Raw genomic sequence first — 15,951 nt, 5'->3', positions numbered from 1 at the left:
AGGTGCAGTGTGGCGAAGGGATAGGGCCAAGGATCTGGGGAGGGGCTGGAGGCAGATGGCAGAAGCTGGGGAGCAGAGTGGTCTGAGGGATCGGAGGGAGGGTCGGCATCCGATGGGGGAGACAGAGCGTCGGCAAGGAGGATTTGGAACATAGCACAGGTTTGAAAGAGGGAGGGATTAGACCAAAGATAGAAGAAAGCCTGAATGTAGGCAATCTCTCCTGCCTTGCCGCTTCTGTCACAGAAGTTATCAAGGTCTGTTAGGGTGGCCAGATTGAAGGTACAGTTTCTAGTCATCGGGATCCGTTATCGAGTTTATATTTAGGGCAGACATGATCACAATAAAAAAGGAGCTGTTTAGGTTTTATATTTCCTTGTAGGAAGAGAGGTCATAGGTTAGCCAATAGGCATCCCAGAGGAGTAGATCAGGAGAGTTTAGTAACACTCACAGGAGGTTGCCCGGTTAGAAGCAAGTGTAACTTTACGGAAACAAGCACTAGAATGTGCATCTCACATCTACCTTGCAGGAATTCAGCTTTGGAAGTTCTATAGTAGAGGAATATGAAGGCAATATTGAAGATATAGTCTGAGAAGATTCCTTGAAAATCTCTGTGAAGGAGAGTGTGCTTGCCCTTTAGAATCCAGAATAATGCAGTGAACTGCAGAAGTGGTAGTTAGAACTGGCATACAGCTCAAAGGAGTTTCATTCTGCAACCTCTAAGGTACATCTGATTGGAATGGACATTCAAACATGGTGAGAAAACGTTGTTAAACACCTCGGAGAAAAGGACTCACAGAAGGTTTCCTGTTTAGAAGCAAGTTTACCTTTATAGAAATAAGCAGCATAATGTTCATCTCACATTTAGCTTCCTGGGGTTGTGGTTCTGTAGTAGAATTGTAAAAATATATACTTTTAATGTACGCAGTTTTGTAACAAATGCTTGCTAAACACATTTTAAGTAAAGCAGCTCCTGAGAGGCCATATAAAGGTCAGGTGGGCCCGAGCACACTAAACATTCCAAGGAAGGGAATGACCCCACCCGGTTCCAGGAACTAACTAGTTCCTTATCAAAAGACCACCCGGCCAGACCCCAGGGAAGATAAACGATTGACAAATGTGCTGTTCCTTACCGGGGTGCCAGCCAACCTGCTAAAGCCTACCTGTAAATCTAAAGGTGCCACAGATAACCAACAACTCATCCTGTGACAAAGATCTGTTCAGAAAAACTGTATAAAAAGTGCTTGTATTGTAAATTTGGGGTCGCTTTTGTCTTGAATGCTGAGTGACCCCAGCATGCTGTAAATAAACTCCTCTTGCTTGATTGCATCGGACTCTGTCTCATGGTCTTTGTGAGGCAAGCCATCCCAACGTGTGGGGTTTGTGCATGGTGCATGGATCTTACATTTTGGGGGGCTTGTCTGGGATGAGGCTTGCTCTCTCCGGGACCAGAGACTAGAGAATGGAGGATTGCTCGAGCAGCAAGTACCGCAGTTGTCTCTGTCTGTCTGCTGTGTCTGTCTTAGAGTCTTCTTTGTTGTTCACTGTAATCTGGTTTCAGATTTTCTGAGGCTCCAAGGCAGAGCCATTGGCCTGTAGTGGTCATAACGGCGGATAGACGTACCGACACGTCGCAGCCACAGGAATCCTGGAGGACGCTCCAGATTCCTCTGTGGGAGATGAACAAGTTCAGCTCCATGGGAGATCTCTAGGAAAGAGACCTCTCCCGAGTTCTCTGATAATCTGGTTGTGGCGCCCGTGGCAGGGGCACATCAGTGTTTTGTTTTTTGTTTGTCTGGTTGTGTGTGTGTGTGGGGACTGATGATTTTCTGGGGCAACATGGGGCAGACTGTCTCAACCCTTTTAAGTCTGACTCTAAAATACTGGACTGATGTAAAGGACAGAGCTAATAATTTGTCTGTGCAGGTTAGAAGGAATAAATGGACCACACTGTGTTCTTCGGAGTAGCCAGCTTTCCAACTCAGCTGGCCTGCTGAAGGTTCCTTCTCTCTGCCATTGATTACAGCAGTAAAAAGGAAAATTTTAAGTACTGAAAGTCACCCAGACCAGATACCGTATATCGTTGTCTGGGAAGATTTAGTCACAGATCTTCCTCCGTGGGTCCATCCCTTTGTTCCCTTAACAGGTCCAATGGCTGTATTTGCTCTCTGAGAAGTAAAAAGGAAACCGGAGGTCCTGCCGTCCACTGACCCGGACTGGCTTCTTTCTGATTCTCCTCCCCCTCCCTATCCTCCTTCTTTGCAATCACAGGCAGCCCGGCTGTCCACTCCACAAGAGGACCCACCAGAAAATGAATCCAAGGGAGGGCCTGCTCAAGGGACACACAGTGAATGAGTGGCCTCTCCAGAGGCAATCCACATCTTCCCCCTGCAGGCTTATGGCCCTCCTCCTGATGAAGAGGGCAACCAGCCCTTACAGTACTGGCCTTTCTCCTCTTCTGATCTTTACAACTAGAAAACTCAAAATCCCCCTTTCTCTGAAAACCCCCAAAGTCTCACTAACCTTGTAGAATCACTCCTCTTTACTCATCAGCCCACCTGGGATGACTGTCAGCAGCTTCTCCAGGTCCTGTTCGCCACTGAGGAGAGACAACGGATCCTCCTGGAGGCTCGAAAGAATGTGCCAGGAGACGATGGTTGACCTACCCTCCTCCCTGATGTTATAGATGCAGGGTTCCCATTGACCAGACCAAACTGGGATTTCAACTCAGCAGAAGATAGGGCTTGCAGATATGGGGAAGAAACTAGCTTAACTTTAAGGAAACAAGCACCAGACTGTGCATCTCACATAATGCTTCCAGTAATTAAAATTTGGGAGTTCTATAGCATAGGCCTTTTGGGGCAATCGTGGAACCTTGAAAATTTCTGCGAAAGACAGTCACAGAAGCTTCCCCCTTTAGAATCCAGCCTAACTGAGTGAACTAAAGAAGGGGTCAATGGAACTCATGTACAGCTGAAAAGAGTTTGGTTTTACAACCTCTATGGGAAATGACTTTGCAGTGGGCATTCAAACATGGTGAGAAAACATTGCTGAATATCTCTTTGATGAACAATCACAGGAGAATGCTCATTTAGAAGCAAGTTTAACTTAAGTTAAACAAGCACCACAATGTGCATCTCACATCTAGATTAGAGGAGTTCAGGTTGCAAAGTTCTATGTTATAGGCCTATAGAGGCAATATTGGAAGAAGAGTCTGAGATGTTTCCTTGGAAATTTCTGCGAAAGAGAGTCCCAGAATCTGCCCCCTTTAGAATCCAGCATGACTGGTAGTTAGAACTCGCATACAGCTCAAAGGACTTTCGTTTCTCAACCTCAAAGGGAAATCCCTTTGGAACAGTCATTCAAACCTTGAGAAGCCATTGATCTATATGACTTTCATGAAAACTCACAGGACGATGCCTGGTTAGAAGCAAGCTTAATGTTACAGAAACAAGCACCAGAATGTGCATCTCACATCAGGCTTGCAGGAATTCAAGTTTGGGAGTTCTTTGGTATTTGCCTTTGGAGGCAATGTTGGAACTCGTGTTAGAGATGTTCCTTGCAAACTTCTGCGAAAGAGAGACCCAGAAGCTTCCCCCTTTAGAATACAGCTTAAATCAGTGAATGGAAGAAGTTGTACTAAGAATTCTCATACAGCTCAAAGGAGTTTCGTTTTGCAAATTCTGTGTGAAATAATATTGGAATGGGCATTCATCCACGGTGAGAAAACAGTGATGGATATCTCTGTCTCAAACACTCACTGGAGGTTGCCCAGCTTGAAGCTAGCTTAACTTTAAGGAAACAAGCACCAATGGAGAAGTCAAGCCTGAAAGCAGGGGGGTGGGTAGGCAACAGAGAAGACGGGGCACGGATGGGGTTGGATGGAGTTGCCGTAGGTCCCTTCTGGTTTGTGCATGACCTGAAGGTGTCTTGGACGTAGCTCTGAGAGTTGGAAACGAAACGTGGGAGTTTACTTTTCAAGCCGCCTGGTAAGAATTGACTCCCCATGCTTGTTTCCATAGAAAAGACTTGTCTTCCCGAGAGTGTGAGTGTGCGTGTTGGGGGGGGGGGCGTGGACGGGGTGGAAGGGCACGTAGGTTTAAATTTTTACTTTGAACATTGAAACAGAGAGGAAATGACAGGGAAGTTTAGATAGCAGTCCTCCCGATCATTGACCAGAGCGTACGAAGGGCAGTCGTCCCACACCGTTGGCATTTTTCACCTCTTGACGTGCCCGTTAACCCCCAGAGCTTTCTGTTCTCCTGCTGAATCAAGTATCGCTCTCCTCGAAACTTCCTGGATGTCCTGCTTCATCTGAGTCTTTCCCTTTCATTTCGAGTGGTACGTTCCAAAACGACATCACGGACCGTCCACCGTTAGGGGAGTTTCCACTTTTCCATTAAAAGTAGATTTCAAAGCTCAGTGTGACTTCGTTGGTTCACTTTACTGAGACCTCTCAACTTCCCGTCCTTCCTACTGTCTTTATCCACCTGCATTGTCTTCTGTTCTCATGAACGAGCGAAAACCCCGTCAAGGTCCCCAGCTCTAGTCCATGCCGTCTGAGGACTGACGTGCCATTTGGGGATTTCTAGCTACACACCGTCTTGCGGCCAAGATCCGCACAGGTGACTTCGGGTGCTTTCGCGGAGGGATTCTCGCGTTCGTCAGTATACATCGCAAGTGCCAGGAAGAGCCGTGCTCACTCTGCACTGCTCCGTCTCTCTCACTCTTCAGATCCTTGTCTTCAGAATGCCGACTCGAGGAAGGCGCCAGTGAGCGTCTCTCTCCTCCTCTGTCTGTCGGCAGGTCTGTGTCACGCGTCGGGACACACACGTGCGCACACGGTCGCGTCCCGGGTCCTCCTTGAAGAAACGGGAAACGGTATTGCAGAGTCCTGGGAGCATTCCGTTCGTTGTCTCGTCTTTCCTTCTTTCCTTCCCTCCTCCTTTCTTTCTTCTGTCTTCTTTCCTTCTGCCTTGTGTTTGCTTCTTCGATATTGAGGCAAGAAACTTTGTTCATCAAGGGAAGGGACTTTGGATTTGACCTCCCTTGTTCCATCGCACTTGATCCCCACACCGCCGTGACCCCAAGCCCTCCGTGTCAAGAGGCACAACTTGTCCGTGGGCGCACGCGTCCCTCACGCATGTCCTCACGTAGCAAGCAAAAGCAGGAGAGGACGCCCACGGGCGGGCGGCTGGTTTCCTTTCCTCGAAAGCTTGCAGACGGAGGTCGCATTTCCTGTTGTCTGCTTTTGTCAGGTGACTGGCCTCGGCCATACTTTGTGGTTTCATGAGACTGGTCACCCTCTGTCCAGGATGCGATGCCGATCGGTAACATCGCTGGTTCGACCCGGGGAAGCAGTCCCCAGTATCCAGTTTCCTCGCAGGTCATTTCACAAATTTCAGCCAATTGACTTGCCGACAAAGTGAAAGTGTTCCAGGGGAAGCCGAGGAGAGTGAGTAAAGAACTCATGGCGGTAGGGGCTGTCCTTGATTTGGAGAATGCCACCACCCATCAACATGAAGAGACGAGAGTCCTTTGAACGTACTGGGAACCCAAAGGATTCGATATGTCTCAGCGAGGTCGCCCACCGTCCAAGTGATCTTTGGAAAAGAATTGCGTGTGACGCAGAAGTATTTGGAGGCCTCTGTACCTCTCCTTAAAGTGACCCTCGGCTTGCTTCCGGTGAGCACGTCGGGGTTATGAATATTGAATGAGGGGCGGAGCTCTGAAAGTAGGTGTGGACTGGGCGGGCCCCCGGCTGGGCCCTGACCGGCCAGTCCCGCCGCCCTTCCGGGAGCTGCTCAGTTGGCCGGCTGACTCCGTGGAACCCAGGCGACTCTTCTCGCTATGGAGGGGACGAGCAGCCCGAGAGACTCTCTGCCAAGAGAAGCCCGACGCAGGAGGGTTGTTCTGAGCTCGAGTCAAAAGGGTGCTCTGCAAGCATCGTTTGAGCAGAACCCCTACCCTGGTATAGGGCCAGAGAAGAACTGGCCGAAGCAATTGGCATTCCAGAATGTAGAATCCAGACTTGGTTTCAAAACCAGAGAACACGGCAGCTGAGGCAGAGTCGACTCAAGTCCCGAGGCTCCTCAGGAGAACAGCAAGTGCAGACTGAGGAAGGGCCTCGTCCTCACGCTCAGGAACGCGTCCCCAAGGAAGGCCGACGAAAGTGCACGGCCATCACCGGCGCCCAAACCACGATCCTCATTGGAGCCCTTGAGAAGAGTCAGTTTCCTGGAATTGCCACCAGGGAAGAACTGGCTACACAAACAGGCCTCCCGGAGGCCAGAATTCAAATCTGGTTTCAGAACCGAAGATCTCGGCACCCAGGCCAGAAGAGCCCGGGCGGAGCCGTGAATTTCCTGGCAGAAGGCTCAAGTGGGACACCTGACGTGAGTGTTCAGCTGCAGCTGGGACAGCTGTGTTCCATGCCGTGTCTCTGGTCTCGCTCCTCCCTGTGATTCTTTGTTTGTTTGTTTGTTTGTAAGACAATTTAATTTTATCAAGCAAATGCAATGACACTCATGCAATGTCACCTACCAGAGTGTATCATTTTATTTTATTTTATTTTATTGCAGAGTAGGCAAAGAAATATATTCATGAATGTTCTCAACAATATTGTCTACAATAACAAAAAGTGGAATAAACTAACCATCCACCGACATGAGTGTGAGTCATACACGTTTGGTAGCTTCATATAAATGCATAATACGAAGAAATAAAGTTGAATCAAAGAAGACTGCATATATCACACAATCATTTTCCACCGACTTAATTTTTAAGGCAAAGACGGCTACAAAATAATAAACTCAGAACCTTTTTTTTTTTTTTTTTAATGATTCATACTCTAGTTAACGTACCTTCATTCAGGGACAAAGAAATGATCGCTGTTACTTGATACGGAAGTATTTCTGTTAAAAGTTTACTTTATTACATACATGTGTTTACACATCTTAGGTCAACTTATTTTTATTCATTTTATTTTTAAAAATTTATTTATTAAGAATATTCATGAGATACAAAGCTAATTATCACCCCTCCTTCCCATGATATGAGGGCCAGATTCATACTGGGGGCATACCCATTACCTATAATGACTTTTGTACTCCTTGTAACCACCCAATTATCCCCCAACTTCCCTCCCTATCCCCTCTCTCACCCACTCCACTTTGTAGCCCTAGGAATATTCCCTTTTTGTGTAAGACTACAGCACTACTGTGGTCTTTCTATCCTTCCTTTCTCTCTTTGCTCCCGCATATGAGTGAGCACATGCGATATTTATCCCTCTGTGATTTGCTTATTTCACTCAATGTAACTTTCTCCAGGTTCATCCACGTTGTTGCAAATGGGAGTATTTCATTCTTTTTTATGTCAGAGTAGTATTCCATAGTGTATACATACCACAGTGTCCTTATCCAATCATCTATTGATAGACCTTTAGGTTGGTTCCATATATTGGCTACTGTAAGTAGAACTGCGATTAACATTGGAGTGCGGGTATCTCTTCCACCTGATGATTTCCATTCCTCTGGATACATACCCAGAAGAGGGATTGCTGGACCATATGGAAGATCTTTCTGTAGTTGTTTGAGAAAACTCCATACTGTTTTCCATAATGGATGTACTAATTTACAGTCCCACCAACAGTGCATTAGTGTTCCCTTTTCTCCACACCCTCGCCAGCATTTGTTATTCACCATCTTTTTGATTATAACCAGTCTAACTGGAGTGAGGTGGTATCTCAATGTGGTTTTTATTTGCATTTCCCTGATGACTAGTGATGTTGAGCAGTTTTTCATGTATCTGTTGGCCATTTGTATGTCTTCCTTTGAAAAATGTCTATTCAGCTCCTCTGCCCATTTTTTAATTGGGTCATTTATTTTTTTACTGTATAACTGGTAGAGTTCTATGTATATTCTGGATATTAGTACCTTGTCAGATGCATAGTTGGCAAAATTTTTCTCCCACTCTGTAGGTTGTCTTTTCACTCTGTTGATTGTTTCTTTTGCTGTGCAGAAACTTTTCAGTTTGATATAGTCCCATTTGTTTATTTTTTCTTTTGCTGCTTGTGCTTTAGGGCTCATGTTCATAAAGCCTGTGCCCAGACCTAACTGCTGAAGTGTTTCACTTATATTTTCCCTTAGTAATTTTACAGTTTTGGGTCTTATAACTAAGTCTTTAATCCATTTTGAATTGATTTTAGTGTACGGTGAGAGATGCATATCTAGTTTCATTCTTCTGCATATGGATATCCAGTTTTCCCAGCACCACTTGTTGAAGAGGTGATCTTTTCCCCAATGTAGATTTTTGTTGCCTTTGTCTAATATGAGATGGCTATAAGCCTTAGGAGTGATTTCTGGGTTCTCAATTCTACCCCACTGTTCTGAATGTCTATTTTTATACCAGTACCATGCTGTTTTGGTTACAACAGCCTTGTAGTATAATTTGAAGTCAGGCAGAGTTATGCCTCTGGCTTTTTTTTTTTTTTTCATATGAAAGATAAGATTCTTTTTTCTATTTCTGTGAAGGATGTCATTGGTATTTTGATGGGGATTGCATTGAATCTGTAGATCACTTTGAGTAGTATAGACATTTTCACAATGTTTTAATTCTTCCAATCCAAGAGCATGGAATGCCTTTCCATCTTTTTGTATCTTCTTTAATTTCTTTCAGAAGTGGTTTGTAGTTCTCATTGTAGTGGTCTTTCACCTCCTTGGTTAAATTGGTCCCTAGGTATCTTATTTTTTTCATGACAATTGTGAATGGGCTTACTTTCTTTTTTCTCTTTCTGTTAATTCATTATTTGAGTATATAAATGCTACTGATTTGGGGGCATTTGTTTTGTATCCTGCAACATTACTCAAGTTATTAACCAGCTCTAGGAGTTTTTTGATAGAGTTTTTAGGTTTCTCTATATACAGTATCATGTCATCTGCAAATAGAGAAATTTTGACTTCATCCTTTTCAGTCTGGACTCCCTTTATTTCTTTCTGTTGTCTGATTGCTCTAGCAAGTACCTCTAGTGCTATGTTAAATAGAAGTGGTGAGAGTGGACATCCTTGTCTTGATGCTGTCCTTAAGTGGAAGGCCTTCAATTTTTCCCCATTCAGAATGATACTGGCAGTGGGCTTGTCATAACTGGCTTTTATTGTGTTGAGATATTTTCTTCCTGTACATAATTTGTTGAGAGTCTTTATCATGAAGGAGTGTTGAATTTTGTCAAATGCTTTTTCAGCATCTATTGAAATAATCATATGGTCTCTGTCCTTGAGTTTGTTGATGTGATGTATCACATTTATTGACTTTTGTATGTTGAACCATCCTTGCATCACTGGGATGAATCCCACTTGATCATAGTGTATAATTTTTTTGATATGTTGCTGTATTCTGATTGCTAATATTTTGTTGAGGATTTTAGCATCTAGGTTCATCAAGGGTATTGGCCTATAATTTTCTTTTTTGGTTGTGTCTTGATCTGATTTTGGTATCAGAGTTATGTTGGGCTCATAGAATGAGTTTGGGAGAGTAGCATCTGTTTCAATTGTTTGGAATAGTTTGGGGAGAATTGGTATTAACTCCTCTTTAAAAGTTTGATAGAATTCAGCTGTAAATCCATCTGGACCCGGAATTTTTTTTGCTGGAAGACTGCAAATTACTGCTTCAATCTCCTTGCTTGTTATTGGTCTGTTCAGGTTTTCTGTCTCTTCTTGACTCAGTCTTGGTAGTTTGTATGTGTCTAAAAACTTATCCATATCTTCCAGATTTTCATATTTGTTGTCACATTGTTGTTTATAATAGTCTCTAATGACTCTTTGTATTTCTGTGGTATCAGTTGTAATGTCTCCCTTTTCTTTTCTAATTTTTGTTATTTGGGTCTTCTCTCTTCTTTTTTTTGTTTTTTTTGTTTTTTTTTGTTGTTGTTGTTGTTGTTGTTGTTGTTAACCTAGCTAATGGTTTGTCTGCTTTGTTTATCTTCTCAGAAAACCAACTTTCAGTTTTGTTGATCTTTTCCTTTGTTTTTTGGGGTCTCTATTTCATTTAGTTCAGCTCTGATCTTAATTATTTCTTTCCATCTACTATCGTTAGGTTTGGATTTTTGTTGTTTTTCAAATTCTTTGAGGCATAGTGTCAGGTCGTTTATTTGAAGTCTTTCCATTCTTCTGATATAAGCATTTACTGCAATAAATTTGCCTCTTAGTACCATTTTTGTGGTATCCCACAGGTTTTGGTATGACTTATCTTTATTTTCACTAGTTTCTAGAAATTTTTTGATTTCCTGTTTAATTTCTTCTTGCATTCATAGGTTATTCAGGAGTTTATTATGTAGTTTGCATGTTTTTGTATAGCTTCCAGTGTTTTGCTTATTGTTTATGTCTAGTTTTAGTCCATTGCAGTCTGAAAAGATATTTGGAATGATTTCAATTTTTTAAAATTTGCTGAGACTAGATTTGTGACCTAATAGGTGGTCTATCCTGGAGAATGTACCATGAGCTGATGAGAAGAAAGTGTATTCTTTAGCTGCTGGGTGAAATGTTCTGTATATATCTGCCAAGTCCAGTTGGTCTAGGGTGTAGATTAAATCCTGTGTCTCTTTGTTGACTTGTTGCCTGGAAGACTTGTCCCATACTGAAAGAGGGGTGTTCAGATCACCCACTATTAATGATAGGACCTAATGGTCCTATCTCTTTCTTTAGGTCTAAGAGCATTTGCTTAATATGTCTGGGTGCTCCAGTATTGGGTGCATACATGTTTAAGGTTGTTATGTCTTCTAGCTGGTTAGTTCCTTTTATCATTATACACTGGCCTTCTTTGTCTTTTTTTATGTTTTTTGGTTTAAATCCTATTTTGTCTGATATAAGAATAGCTACTCCTGCTTGTTTTTGGTTTCCATTTGCATGGTACATCTTTTTCAATCCCTTCACTTTTAGTCTATGTGAGTCTCTACAGGTGAGGTGGGTCTCTTGAAGACTTATACTTGGGTCTAGCTTTTTAATCCAGCCAGTCAGTCTGTGTCTTTTGAATGGGTAGTTTAGTCCATTCACATATAGACTAGTTATTGACAAGTGTTGCTTAATTCCTATCATTTAATTGCTTCTTGTTTAGATGGTTTAAATATCTTTTGATCATTATTTCCCCTTTTATTTCTCTTCTTCAATGTTAGTTGAGAATTTAAGGTGGAATAACTTAGCTTCTTTCTCTTTCTTGCTGGCATTTTTGTTTTAATGGTAGGTTTTGCTCTTTCTTGGGTATTTGTGATAGTGGTCACCATTATTCAGATTCCAGGTGAATGACCCCCCTGAGAATTTCTTGCAAGGCTGGTCGTGTGGTGGTGAACTCCCACAACTTTTGTTTATCTGGTAAATACACTATTTCTCCCTCATTTCTGAATGAGAGACTTGCTGGGTAAAGAATTCTTGGCTGGCAATTTTTTTCTTTTAGTATTTTGAATATATCATTCCACTTTCTTCTGGCCTGTAGAGTTTCAGTTGAGAAGTCTGCTGTTAGTTTGATGGGGCTTCCCCTATAAGTGACCTGACACTTTTCTCTTGCTCCTTGTAGAATTGTCTCTTTGTCTTTGAGCTTTGCAAATTTAACTATACTGTGTCGTGAGGAGGATCTTTTGGGGTTGAATCAGTTTGGGGAACTTTGGATCTGAAGGTCTGTATCCCACTCTTCACCAGGAAAGTTTTCTGTTACTTTTTCCTTCAGTAGGTTTTCAATACTGTTTCCTTTCTCCTCCCCTTCATGAATACCCACAATTCGAATCTTAGAGAGCTCATGGTTGTCTGTTATCTCTCTTAGATTTTCCTCATTATTTTTAATTCTTTTTTCCTTTTTTTTTTTTATTATCTGCCTGAGTTATTTTAAAAAGTCCATCTTCAAGCTCTGAAATTCTTTCTTCTGGTTGCTCTACCCTGCTGCTCAAGGTCTCAGTTGTGTTTTCTATTTCATTCAGTGAGTCTTTCATTTCTAGAAGTTCTGCTACACTCTTTTTTAAGGTATTGATCTCTTTGTAGATTTCCTCCTTCATATTCTGAATATTTTTTCTTGTTTCATTGTGTTACCTAATTAAATCTTCCTTTATTTCCTCAAGTTTTCTTAAGATCATTGCTAGAGATTTTTTTTCAGACATTTCAAGTATTCCCTCTTCCATGGAGTCTGACTTTGGAACATTACTGTATTCTTTTGGTGGTGCCACTTCTTCTTGATTGTTTGTACTCCTAGTATTTTTTTGCTGACTCTTGGTCATTTGGTAGAGGGTTTGCTTCTTCTATTACACTGAGGTTGGCTGTGGAGTGGCCCTGGTTGCTACTGTGAAGGTGAATTACCTTTGCTTGACAGTAGGTGTGCTGGTCATTATGTTAAACCACTTTGGTTCCTTTTCCAGACCCTGTGGTCATAGAATGAGCCCCTAGCACCATGCAGTTCTGCTGGGCCAAACTCACCTGGTAAGACCCCATAGACTGGTGCTCACCCCTGGGTCTGAGGCAGGGTAAGGGGCCACATGTAGCCACACGGTTCCACTGCTGCTGCTGCTGCAGCCACCGGACTCACCTCAGCAGTGATAGTTTGGGGCATGGGGTGGCACCTGGTGCTCACCTGCCCTAGGTCTGAGGTAGGGTGAGGGGCTGCATCTAGCCATGCGGTTCTGCTGCTGCAGCTACTGGGCTCACTTCCTCCCTGAAATTCTTTCAGCAACAAAATGCTGCCATTTGGAGTGGTGTTTGCTCCACTCTACCTGGCCTTTGGTCCTTGGGAAGCCCCCTCTGGGGGCTGCATGAGCCAGGCAGCAGGGCTGATGATGGTCCAGCCCACCCATCCTGTGCCTGCAGGAGAGATCTCTCACTGACCTCTGACTCTCATGAGTCACACATCAACAGTACCCATACTAGGAGTGGGGCTCTCACATCCCCAAACCCCTTTGTGGCCCCAATACCAAAGCAGATGCCAGGATGACCAAGGCAGTGGACACAATGGCCTGGCAGTACTGCCCTTGAAAGCCTCTTCTCAGCCACAAGCTGGTCACCCTCAGCAACTATGGCAGGTCCTGGCTCAGCAAGACACCTCCCACCAGAGGCAATGCACTAACGCAGGGCCCCAGGGTGTGATGCTCCAATGGGGTGCCAGAGAAGCACCCCCTCAGCAGCCTGTACATCCTGAGATGGCCGTGTGGCCGCAGCAAGCACTACCGACTCAGGAGCCATCTTGGCCACCTGAGCAAACTGACCAGCACTCCTCAGAAACCCCCAGCCTCCTAGATCAACTCCTCTCAAGCCCAGAGTTTCAGGGAACGGCAGAAGCCGTTCTGAATCTGGAACCAGAGGGGAACGACCCTCCATCACCTGAACCAACTCTCAGAGAAGAAGAATTTCAGACTCTGCTAGATGTGTTGCACAGCTCACTGGAAAGTCCACTGTAGGGGGAACAAGGCTTTCTTCTCAACACACTCATGCAGACCTGTTTTGGTTGGCTTGGCTTGGCTTTGTTTTTTAATGCAGAAACTTATTAATACAATGAAGGATGAACAAAGAACACATCATGTTTGGGAGCAAGCCTAAGACAGGAACTAGCAACCACCAATTGCCTCTAGAGGCAATGTTCAAGTGAAGTGCCCCAGGGTGTGATTCTCCAATGGGCAACTGTGGAAGAACCACCTCAGCAGCCTGTACATGCCTGTTGTGTGGCAGCAGTAGGTGCTATCAACTGAGGAGCCATCTTAGCCACCTGAGAGCCTGACCAGTGCTCTGCAGAAATCTCCAGCCTCTTAGACCAAATTTTCTCAACCCCTGAATTCCAGGAAACACAGAATTCTTTCTTGGTCTTCATCCACAGATGAAGGACCTTTCTACCTGTACCACTCCTCAGTTATGAAATATCTCATGCTGTTAGACTTGCTGCAGAACTTGCCATGGGATCAGCTTTAGAGGGACCTTGCCTTTATTCTCACTAGTTTATTCAGACCTCTGTTCCTTTTATGCATATTCTCTGTGATGGAAAGGAGGTTGAAGAAAAACCCATCATGTTTGGGAAGAAAACTAAAGAAAAACAGGTGTCTTTTTCTTGGTTTGGAGAGAAGCGCTTAACATGTGTCCTCACTTTATGATAATGACAGTTGTTTCAACACTCTACACTTCTTCTGAGGCTGCTTGTGCACCAAGCTGTCAATACTTTTTCTGAATTTTGAAGAGAACAAGCATTTTCATAGTAAACATAGACTCTTTTACTCAATCATCACTTCCTGAACAGGCTGGACTATATACCAACTGGAACTGAATAAAGTTGAAGACTTAGTCTCTCTGTTTTGGAGAGACTTGCACACTTTTTTCTGACAGCTTTTTTATTCAAACCTGACAACTGGTGGATGCCAAGAACATGGAAAGAGAATTTGAGAAACTCTCTTATTTGTCCTGTGAGTTGCTGAGAAAGAGCAACTTTTGATCTTAGCTTTGTTATATCTCACAGGATTCATTCTTGTTCTTTAGCACCAGCTGGATGGCACTTCCAGCTTGGTAAGCAGCAGAATTTATTGTGGGCTTATGCATTTCTGAAGTTTCCCTTACCATAGCAGTCAAAAATATGTGAGCCTCATACTTCTAGTCTGTTTTTCTCTTCAAGTCATAAAAGAGGAGGTCTCATGTTCTGCCTTTCGGTATTTGTCAAGGATATAGTTTTGTGACACTTTGTTGTTGCATTAGATTGTTTTCTCTCTGTCCAGAATGCAATGCCATTTGGCATCATGGTTGGTTTTGCCCTGAAAACAACTCAACTATAAAATTATTTTTCTCATGTTATTCCACAGATCAATTCCATGATGAAATGAAAGTGTTCCAGGAGAAGCTGTGGAGAGTGAGCCAAGTACACATGCATAAAGTCTTTTCAAAATGAGACCATCTATTATAATGAAGAAACAAGAGTACTTTGAACATTACAGAAACCAAAATGTTTGGATATTTTCCAACTGGGGAGCCTGAAATCAAAGCCATCTTTGGAAAAGTATTATGAGTGATGCAAAACAACCTGGTAGCATCTGTACTTCCACTAAAAGTTCAACTTCTGCTGGCTTTGTCGGAATCCTTTGTGGTTATAAATATTTAATGAGGAGCAAACCTGGGAAGGTATTTAAGAAATGGGTTGGCTCCGCTGGTTCCTGGTGAATCCCATGCTTCTGAGAGGTTCCCAGTTGATCAGCAGCCTCTGTGGAAACCAGGTAAATCTTTCCACTATGCATTTGACCTGCACGAAGAGTGGCTGTCTGCCAGAAGAACCCCAATGAAGTAGGATTGCTTTTAACCTGAGTCAGAGAGATTCCCCACAAACATTGTTTGAGCAGAACCTCTACTCTGGTGTAACTACCAGAGAGCAATTGACTGAAAAAATAGGCATTCTTTAATGCAGAATGCAAATTTGTTTTCAAAACCAGCGAACATGACACCTCAGACAGAGTCAATAACTCTGTCTAGGTGTTCCTCAGGAGAAGAGCAACTCCAAAGACAGTGACAACATCAGACTTGTACTCAAGAATGCATCCCAAGAGAGAAAGGCAAAAGCAAACATTTATCTCAGATCCCCAGACTCCTCATTCAAGCTTTTAAGAATCAGCTTCCTGGAATTGCTGCCCAGGAAGAGCCAGCAAAACAAACAGGCCTCCCAGAATTCAGAATTTATATGTGGTTTCAAAAAAGGAGAGCTCAGCACCAAGGCCAGAGTGGAGGTGGACCCATGAATTTCCTGGCAGAAGGCCCAAATTGAAGACCTCAGGTGACTGTTCAGTTGAAGCCAAGCCACCTGGGATTTTGTCATTCTCCTTCTTCTGGTTCTTTCAGCAGCAACTAATCAATCTTACCAGTTTTTCCTCCACTCCACAATCCTTCAGTTCCAGGGATTTCTCAGGGTGCTGCATGAGCCAGGCACCATGGTTCATGATGATCCAGCCTACCCAGCCTGTGCTGG

General features: G+C 43.6%; 1 protein-coding gene across 1 annotated transcript; it reads left to right on the top strand.

The window, feature by feature from the left end:
• Nucleotides 1–5,877: 5,877 nt before the first annotated feature.
• DUX4 (double homeobox 4) lies at nt 5,878–6,329 on the top strand (the record flags this gene model as incomplete). Its single annotated transcript, XM_063085063.1, is given in 2 exon segments — nt 5,878–5,971; nt 5,974–6,329. Coding segments are annotated over 2 exon segments (450 nt in total), but the record flags the coding sequence as incomplete, so codon positions are not given.
• Nucleotides 6,330–15,951: the final 9,622 nt, after the last annotated feature.

Source organism: Cynocephalus volans, chromosome 2 (assembly GCF_027409185.1).
Source record: "Cynocephalus volans isolate mCynVol1 chromosome 2, mCynVol1.pri, whole genome shotgun sequence".
NCBI lineage: Eukaryota > Metazoa > Chordata > Mammalia > Dermoptera > Cynocephalidae > Cynocephalus > Cynocephalus volans.
This window is presented reverse-complemented; position numbering and strand designations above follow the sequence as displayed.